Below are 10,427 nucleotides of genomic sequence, written 5' to 3'. Positions count from 1 at the left end.
AATAGCTCCGCTAATAACTTTTCTTCGTGGTAGATTATCATCGAAATTATAAATCACATAATGCAAAAAAATATACAGCTGAAACAATTTCTACGTACTAGAAAATTCTGAGAAATAATAAAATGGCAATTATTTAATGGTGTAGGCGAAGGACAGTGGTTTTTTGTAGAAAAATTTAATTCAAAATTTGAATTAAACTAACTTTTCAATTTATAACATTGAGGTATCATAGTTATTAAACCTCAAATTAAATTTTGTTTGCGGCAAAGTTCTCCCCTCAATTCTATGAAAAATAAAATTGTTATTAATTTCTGCTTTTGGAATTTCATTCCGCAACGCTCTCTATTTTATAAATTATAATGAAACTGTTGGATTTAATATAAATCATAATGTAGGAGAAATTGTATTAAGTCAGCATATGATTCAATGTTCAATTTTTACTCTTTAATGAACGATACTGATGTTAGACACGAAATAGTTCCTTCGGGCTTTTTCTATTGGAAAAAAAATACAGTGGCCAAAATCGCCGTTCGACAAGGAAACTTCATAGGGGTTTGAAAAATTGAAAACTGTGTGGTTTTCACTACATTGTTGCCCGTAGAAATTACCATTCGTCCAAAAAAGCTAAAAATGTTTTTCTGCCGATGCGAAAAAAAATAGAGCGTGTTCGTTATCTGGCTTTGTTCTTTACGCGACCGAACAGCAAAATCGTGTATCCGATCTATCTTCAAATTCCCCTCGGTTTCTCCGATTGGTTCGGGTCACCAAGTTTCCCTATTTCCTTTACGAACGCGCCAAAATAGCGGAACTTGCTCTACGACAACACGTTATCGCGAGTTGCGATTTCCTGCGAAAAAAAGCTTGTTTTTTCATGCGCATTCTGCGGCCGCGTTGCCCGTCGTGGCTTCTTCAGTTGAAAACTCACTTGGAAAATTTACTTGGAAAATCAGAATATCACGATATCAAAATTTGGCATTTGAAGAGTTTCATTTTTCAAGAAGGAAAGAATCATAAAAGTGCGCTTGGAGAATAATTTATCGAAACTAAAATTTAACCCATTTCTCGCAATCTCCTTCATAATTCATATAATAGAAAATGCCGCGAAATAACTTAATTTCATTATATTACCTTATTCTAAAAGTTATTTTAAATATCTATGTTTTTATGAACATATATTTATAAACTTCTTTGCTTTTTCTTTTTTTTTTTCTGGAAAATTGTCTGTAAAATATAAATCGGAAATTAACAAGCGTCCGTAAATCAGTAACAATTATGGTTAGAAATGACGAACGTATTTAGGTACCTAGCGTACAGAAGTAGCGCTAGAATTGTATGATATCGATTGTACGCCAGAAATAATTATGGAGGATTGAAAATACTTTCAAGTAGACACCATTTAGGAATCGATACCATTCGATTACTTACATATTCACATGTACTTACGAGGCAATGATACTTTACTATCAGGAAATCGATACTATTTTGTGAAGCTTCATTCATTAAACTCGCGATAGCAGCGAGACGTGACATTTCAACAATGATGCATCTCGCTGCCTCTCTAAATTGTAATTAAACTAATATATCATTAATTCAGGGTCGAGTGGTTTCGCAAGTGTATTCCTTGACGCAACTCGTCTGCCAAGGAAAACATTCGCGGATGAACTCGATCGTGAATTGATGATGATATCAACCTTCCGGTGCAACTTCCGGATGCGATAAAGAAGCATTGCATCATCCTTTACATCAAACTGCAGAGGGCGAATCCCTGACCGGAATCGAAGGCTGACTGCAGCACCGTGGTTTCCATGCAAAACGCAGCATCCGTATACATCGCCGCGATTCGTTGCTGCTGCGCTCGGCTCTCGCTCTGCGATCTGCAAACAGCATTAAAATTTTTCCGATTTGAAAAACGTTTCTATTGATAATCGAAAAAGTGCTCAGAATAGAAAAAGAAAGTCCCAAGATTCCTTGCAAAATTATGGCAGAACGACGTATATTAAAAAATAGTACAAAAATAATTTCAAGAAAAGATTTCCCTTGAGACTTGATAGAGAGATATTTGTTAGCGGACACAATATTTAAAAAATATTAATTATTATTAAAATTATATAGTTGAAAAATAAATAAATAATTAATAATTAACAAAATTAAATAAAATTATATATAGTTGAAAAAATTGAATAATAATTGTACACTGTTATTTATTAATGCTTGGATTTCCATTTGCATCAAGCGACATTTCTGTCGTGTTTTCTCTCATCTGTGTGAACTGATGTGAGTTTCAGGTTACACATGATAATACGACTCTTTTGTTTATGATCCCGCGAACAAATCCCGTATAGATGAGATAACCGACGGTAAAAACACAAGTCCAAACATTATTGAATATCAATATACAATATTGTACAATAAATAGAGATATAGAAAAAATTATTCTGCTCTATATAATTTTGATTAATTTGATAATTAACGATTCTCAAACATTTCGCACTGCTAACAAATATCTTTAGCTTCAAAGAAAGTTTCTTTTCTTGCCATTTCTCCTTTAATTTTTAATAGTAACCAAAAGCCCTTACTTTTCTACTCTTTCAATTATATATAACTTTGATAAAATTAATGATTCTCGAACATTTTTCGAACAAATATGTCCCTACAAAGTTTCAGAGGGCTCTTAAAATTATTCTCGCCATTTTTCCCTTAATTTTCTCGACTACAGCAGAGAGAAAGAAAGCACGAGAGAACCGAGGGACATTGCGCATTTGCATAATCGCTGCCTCTGCCATTTTTCTAAATCACTTTGAACCTGCCACTAGAGTTCTCAGCACCTCGAAATGTCTCGGAGGGGGGGGGGGGGATAGCCCGAGTACATTCCCAGCCGAGCTAACTCCCGGCAGCGTCGTAGACGCACTACGACCATCCCAGAAACTATACGTGAATTATTCCACAAGCGATCCCGACCCCAAGATACGAGATGCGACAGCGAATCCGAGGTCGGGCCTCACCGCCTTCTCGACTACTCACCTGGGAGGCATTGCTCGCGCACGCTGCTGCACTCTGACCTGCTGCTGTTCCCTCGGGACCACGCAGACGGCATCTCTAGATTGTTGTCGCTGCTGTTGATATTGATGTTGCGAGCCGCGATCGCTTAACGCCAGCTGCGCCAGATACTCGCGTAGCTCGGGCTGGCTGGCCAAAAGCTCGCGTCGCGCCTGAATACTCGAGGTCGGATTAGACGACGGCGTCGTCGTCGTCGTCGTCGAGTCGGACCACGGCGGTGGAGGAGTGTGCGAGCGTGACATCATCGCGTACTTGTGATACAGGTATTCCTCATATGTCGGCGGCAGACCAGTCTGCAAAATAAAAATGTATGCCTCGTAATTAATAAAGAAGAAACAAAATACCTAACATACACAGAAAAAATACATTGGTAGAAAAAAAAGTCATGTTACAATCTTCATCTACCTCTCCTTTCCCCATTTATATTTTGAGAGAGAAAGAGAGAGAAGTATTATTATCTGGATACTATACGGAGAAAATTTTATAGTAAAAATTACTATGATAAATAGTAAGCGCAGAGAAAGGAAGAAATTATGAAAATTTTTACCGCATTTTTCATCAAATTATTATTTGAAATTTTTTTTACAGTCCGTGGCTATCGTGCATAGTAATTTTTGATATAAAATTTTCTCCGTGTATGTGTAAGCTTACTTTTAGATTAATCATTGAAAATTTATACAAAATATATTTTGAATATTATTTTGTTACATTAAGTTATTCAGGTAACATAAATACAACAAATTATTTTTATACAATTTTTGCAAACATATATCACAAGTTTAAAAATAATTGCTTCATAATCTTGTATTTTAAATAACATTGAAAAATACCGTACCGCGCGTCGTGTGTGTGTGCTGTAGTATAAAATTTTAAACGATATATTACACAAAAAATGTGTATATCACAATCTAAAAAAAAAAAGGAATTTTTTAATTTGTATACTAAATACAGAAAATGTTTAGACGGTTACATATAAAATTTGCTTTTAAGATAAATCAGTGATCCGATATATAAACCATGTTTTACAAATAGAAAGTACCATTTTACGCCTCCTTTTTTGCTCTTAATAAGTCTATTGTTTAAAAATATTGCTGTTGATGATCAACTACTACAACTCGAACTGACGAACGAAATTAAATACGAACTAATAAACGAATATGTAATACGCTATAACGTTTCCTTTTAAATTCCATTTTACTTAACAGAGTTGATCATGAGAAGCTTAGTCTTTGACTAATTAACAGAATTAATTAATAGTAACTTCAGAAATTTCCCATTGTTTGTGAGACCGCATTAGGGTCACGTTACTTTATCCGCAACTCCGATTCCCAGGCCGTGGTTACTTACCATTATGTTTGCATGGCTGTGGTTTCGATATCTGATCTTCGGTGTCGCATTTCAGATACGAAACGACAATTCACGAAATAAAAGTGCGGCTACGATTTATTTCACCTCAAGAGAAATAGTAGACTTTGCGTCTATCGCCGTAATATATCCTTGAACATCTCGATTTCTCTATAATATAATAATTTAGCAGTATACCTTTGACAATTTGAATACCGAATAATAAGCTAATCGCGGAGCCACAACGAGGATAATCATGTCCGTAAATAGCACACTTGTTGCTACTAATTGTAAGAAAGTTAAACTTTAGTAATTTAATAGCATTAACTCATCGACGCAGATAAGTAACAAAGTTAGGCGCGTAAATCAGTCCCACATTTTTCAATGTCCATTATCTCACGCCAAAAATTACAATAAAGCCGCGAACTGTTTTTTAATGTTCTTCTTAAACCGAGACCGCGGTTTTTAGTCACGGCGTAAAACGCGGCGGAAAACTTCTCTCATTTCTCACCGAACTCTCTCTCCCTCTCTCTCTTTCGCGTCTCGTATATTATATCATAAAAGCTGGCGAGAGCTTACGAACATATGTTCTCTCCTTTTGTATCCCTCGTAAAAGGTGTCGACTCACGTTTAATCGTCTAATTATCGCGTAATATCTTTGTACTTAACGCTAACTTTACGCTATTACAGTTTTATAAAGAAACTTTCGCAGTTTTCCGTACACAATATATTTAATATTAAATATTTTTATGCAGAGTACATTTTTTAATTAAAAATTATTTTTTCCCCAGAAGATAAAAAATGGTGTCATGCGTACGTGTATATAAAAATTGTCAAAAATGTTTTTTATTATTTAAATATTTAATCCTAAAATGTAATATTAATTATTTCTTTTTATATTTATATATGGTAAAAATATTAAATTAAAAATTTCTGAAATTTCATGCTTGGGCTTTTAAATAAATAATCCAAAAGCATTAACACAATCTTTTTATTTAGTTGCCTGGATAAAAATAAAGCGAGAAGTATGTTACAGAGAAATGAAATTTTTTTAATAAAAATATAAAGCTTAAAAATATATTTCGTACTAAATATTTTATCGTTTTTTACTCCGTCTGAGGTAAAGTAAAATTCACTCGGTGATCAAGAAAACTCCAATTTTATGTTCAACGTTAGAAAGGGATGAAAATTTAAATGGGAAGAAATAGTACGGTTATCTCTATATATATATATATATATATACTATACTAACATAGATGTCATCCGCAAATGGAAACGTACGATGCACTCCTTTATATCCGCGAATCTACGCTCTATCGAATGTCAGGAAACTTGGGCTATAAATATGTATTCCATCGCGAGAAATATTTTATGCTTTTCGAAAATGAAACACACGTCAAGGAAGTTATCGGTATGCGGAATGGCGTAGCTGCGTTTCGTTTCAAGGGCCATAATGAAACCCCCGAGTGCATTTCCAGCAACAAATTGATCGAGAAATTTCTCTTTCTTCTCGATCGGAAATTCCTATCTCGGTCTAGCCGCGAAAGTATTCGATATACGAGAATAAGAGTTGTGAGGCAAAGAGAGAATGAAATGACGCGGGACGTGAATCAGAGGTCCAACATCGAGATCTCTCGATCATTTTTTTTGTCATTGAATCGGGTCGGGCAGAACGCTCTTCGATTCTCGCGATCTTCGCTCGTGATGAAGTCAAGTCAACCGCCGGCAACCGCGGCTTTCCACTCAACGAGGAGAAGGAAGAGTGAAATTGAATTTCGGGATTATTATCTTGTGATTCCATTTTCCAGCGTGAGACGAGCGTGGTCGCCCTCAGGCGCTCGTTTAAGAGGATCGCCCAGAGCCCCGGCGGTTGCGTTTTTCCATCCGCAGTAGCTGCTTCGCCCCGGGATGATTATGTTTCCACCGAAAATGCTGCTTGTACAAAGATCTCGGTGAAATTGTCTCAAGTTCCGCATATGACGCGCGTGCGTTTTTTCAAAATGCATCGATCTTGCGACATTAAGAGAAAAAATATCGTATAAGTAATTTAATATTAGTGAACTGTAATTGAATATTGAAAATAATTACAGTTAGAAGTTTCATAATTATTACTGCTGTAATGCCAGTAACAATAATACACAGTATATTACGTTAATTAAAATATAGATGCAATTAGCACAATTTAAATATAGTTTGCACAGAAGATGACTCTAATTTATAATCATTTTCAGTAAATTAACTATATTTAAATTATGGTAATTACAACCATTTTTATTTGTTAGTGTAACACATTTATGTTGTTATTACTAACATTAATTAAAAGTTGCTATCGGTTTACTATCAATTAATAGTGCATATAAATTGCTGCAGTGACTATATTCTTGTAATATTGCATATAGTGTTTTGAAGACACCGTGATAGACTTACCTGACCTGAATTCGCTAACATTCAAAGGACTAATTCTGCATATAGAAATTGAAATCGTGGATTAATCGTGGATTACTGGCGACCGAACAACTATATTTGCTCTTTTTAAAACTATTTCCTAGCCGCGTAAACTTTCGAAAGATTGCAGATTTATGTGATGGTAAAATAACGTAATAATCTGGGTTATGGCCCTAAATCATTTTTTATCAGCAGCATCACGTCGTAAATTTTTTGTTCCGGCAAGAATTAAATAAAAAAACGAGAAATATAGATACATAGATAGCAAATACAAATTTTTCGACAAATATCGAACAAGTCCAGAGATTTATATTTTAAAAAAGATTCCTTAAAATATTAATCCTGAAGCCTAAATCTGATTTAAAAAATTAAAAAAGTATTGCTTTATATTATAAACAATGTTTCTTTTTTCACCCTTTACCATTATTAATATTTAAAAAAATAAACATAAAATATTACGGAGTAAATACAAAATGTAATGAATATAAAATCCCTACAAGAACCAAACAAATCCATCCAACGTCTTATATTTTTTTTTAATTTGTATTTATGCCGTGCAAAAACTTAATTAATTAATTAATGTATCTTATATAACATAAAACATTATTTATTAATGTAATGAAGATACGTTTCTCTCTATCTATCCTAGCAACGATTTTTAGATTATGCGGTGCAAAATGTAGAAGAGAGAGAGAGAGAGAGAAACATTTTCCCCAGATGAATGCTGCAGACCTTTTTCATCATTTTCGTTACTTGACTGGCAATTTTTACTCTTCATTTTTGTCTTATGCGATCTCTTTATTGTATCGTAATTCGCTCCCACGTACCGCCGACGACTAATAATGTTGCAGATCTTTTTTATCATCGTTGCTCGACTGGCAATTTTCGCTCCTCATTTTCGTTTCATCTCTTTATTGTATCGTAACTCGCCCCCACGTACTAATTTTCGCTCGTCTCGTCTCGCCGCCCTTTCGCAGCCTGTACCAATTTAATCCACTCTCCTACCCCCGGGTAGGTAGTTTTATTTTTCCATTACTTTATATTCTCTCTATCCGTCCATTTAGCTTTCTCTTTCTCTCTCTATTTCTCTCGATCACATGGCCCCGTCCAACCGTGTGACCACATCCCTAGTTTCGCTCCATCATTTGCGCCGCTCGTACCATTTGGGCTAACTCACCGTGGTAAAATTAATATGCGGGAGAGAACTCGCGAGAGGATCTCTTACATTCTATAACAGCAGCGCAATCCCGCGAAGCCCTTGGGTATTACGCGCTACCGCCGCGCCTAAATATTCAAAACCGTCGTTCTTTTATGTAAATATCCCGTGTCGCAATGAAGGCAGCTTAACCGCGGCTTCTCACACCCGCGCGCCAACACGCATATTGCGGTATAAAATTTTCAGCCCGGCTATTCGCGCGCGTCAGCAACAAGTCGACAAGCCTAATAAATAGGAAGACGCGTTTCGGAGTTCGATGAAATCCGTAAACTAATATACCGCTACGCGTATTTGGTTGATAATTAATCCTCAACAGGAAACCCCACCCCCCCCCTCTCCTCCCTCCTCCCGCCGAAGTTTCTAGGAATTTTCATTACGATGCCGCGATAGGAAACTTTGTTGGCGAAGGACGACTCGTGAGACCGAGGTTTCCTGGAAGTTCGCGGAGATGATAACACATCAGTTTCCCCGGTAATTGCGGCTAGCTAAATTACGCGCTCAATTAAAGGAGGCTTTCTCGCCTTACGCACCGTCGTCCAAGGGAAAAACCTTTTCGCGAGAGGCCTCCTGACAAATAGGTGACTCCCGCGGGCACAATGTAGCCCCGCAGCCCCCGCGGGAAAGTAGCACAGGCGAGACTGTTATTCAAATTAGAAGGCACGAGTGCCTCGCGCGCTTATGTAGCTCATGAATGGAAATGGCCATTAAAGGAAAGCAGCCCGGTGCAAAGCAGGCTCTCGAGAGAAAAGCCTAACAGGTCCTACAACTCCTTCTTCTCATCCCGGAGCGAGGCTGAGAAATGTAACGGTAAACTTCTCCAATGGTTGTCCGAACAAATCGTCAACCTTGAAACGGAAAAAAGATATACCAAGTACATAAACGCGTAGTTTCTAAAATAAATTTAACATCAATATAATTAGCTAAGTATATTTAAAAAAAAAAAAGTTAAATAATTAAATGATTAAAATCAACCAACGGGATTGTGGTAAAGCAAAAACATGCATGTAGGCAGGTAGACATGTATGTATGTATGCATGTAGACATGCAGGCATGTAGGCAGGTATGCATGTTGGCCTTACATGCCTACATGTCTACCTGCCTACATGCTTACATGCATACCTGCCTACATACATACCTGCCTATCTGTCTACATGCTTGGTAGGTAGGTATGTAGGTAGGTATGTATGTATATATGTATAATTAAACTTTACATTTTTTTATTCAAAATTGCAGAAGACGTAAGATTGATTAAAGTAAGTGAAAGATAGAGAAAAGCAAATTGCAACTATTATTATTTATAAAAACTAAAAAGTCAAATAGCGCGCGCGCTCAACGCGCGCCTATAATGTTCTAGTTTAATAAAAACAGCCCAACGTGTTTTGTTTTATTCTGTTATAAAATATAAAATATGTGTAGAGTAGATTAATTAATCAGAGACAATTAATTAAAATTTTTCGAAATACAATTTCGAAAAGTTGTGTGTGTGTGTGTGTGTGTGTGTTCTCTGAATTTTCAGAGTTCACCATAATTTTCAGAGTAAACTTTAAGAGAAAATTCTCTCCGTATACAAAAGTTAATCGCGAAATACTCATATAAAATGCTAGAAGCAACGAAAAAATATTGAAATTCTTTTAAATATGTTCCTCGCGATGCACATAAAGTTGCTCTTCCGAGAAAAAACTAGGAGAAAATAATCCTTTCTTTTGTATAGACAATCTAACAATAAGATCATATAGCAGTCACGAGCAACTATATTCTCTTCTCTCTCTCTCTTCTATTCCGCGAGATATATGAGCTGCAATTACGGTTTCGAGCATGTTTTTTTTTAACTTCTTTTATCAGGCCGCACAATTTAGCGATGCGTACCGTGGTGAATTTCCCCGGAATGGTTTTGCATTTCATACGAGCACTTTCTGTGCTCGCGCGGGTTCGCTCAGGCGACACTGCTTCGCTCGACGTTTCAGCCCAAGAACAATTTCAACTCTTTTTCCACGATCTCCTTTGACGACCTCTTCGTTTTGGAGCGGCTAAGTGCAAACGGAACCTCCTCGTTATCTCGACACACAAGAACACGGTTTAAAAATTTATCGCCGCGATTATTCCCTAACCTCGAGCTTCTTCTTTAACGTGCTCCAACGTCATCTGGACAAATAGACTTCACGGAGTGATCTACCAATCATTATATACATATCATTTCATCAAAAAATAATAACAATCGCTCCGTGACATTAAGAATAGTTTAACTATAAGAAATACTAGCTAAAGTTATCAAACTTTAAAAACTACAAGCTCTATTTCCTTTTTCTAATTAAAAAATTTTGTCATGAATGCCTTGAAATAAGAAAACAAAAAGTTCAGCTTATAA

General features: G+C 36.1%; 1 protein-coding gene across 3 annotated transcripts in view; it reads right to left on the bottom strand.

Moving 5' to 3' along the window:
- Positions 1–1,192: 1,192 nt before the first annotated feature.
- LOC105840057 overlaps positions 1,193–10,427 on the bottom strand; it is a 100,831-nt gene continuing 91,596 nt past the window's right edge. For all 3 annotated transcript variants that reach the window (XM_036292382.1, XM_036292381.1, XM_012686789.3), the window contains 2 exons: positions 3,022–3,350; positions 1,193–1,874 (listed from right to left, as the gene is read on the bottom strand). In XM_036292382.1, coding sequence (XP_036148275.1) covers positions 1,739–1,874; positions 3,022–3,350 — 465 coding nt within the window. In that variant the 3' untranslated portion in view covers positions 1,193–1,738. The remainder of the gene's footprint in view (positions 1,875–3,021; positions 3,351–10,427) is intronic.

The sequence above is a fragment of the Monomorium pharaonis genome, chromosome 9, assembly GCF_013373865.1.
Source record: "Monomorium pharaonis isolate MP-MQ-018 chromosome 9, ASM1337386v2, whole genome shotgun sequence".
Classification (NCBI taxonomy): Eukaryota; Metazoa; Arthropoda; class Insecta; order Hymenoptera; family Formicidae; genus Monomorium; species Monomorium pharaonis.
The sequence above is the reverse complement of the archived record's forward strand: the minus strand, read 5'-3'. Positions and strand labels throughout refer to the sequence as shown.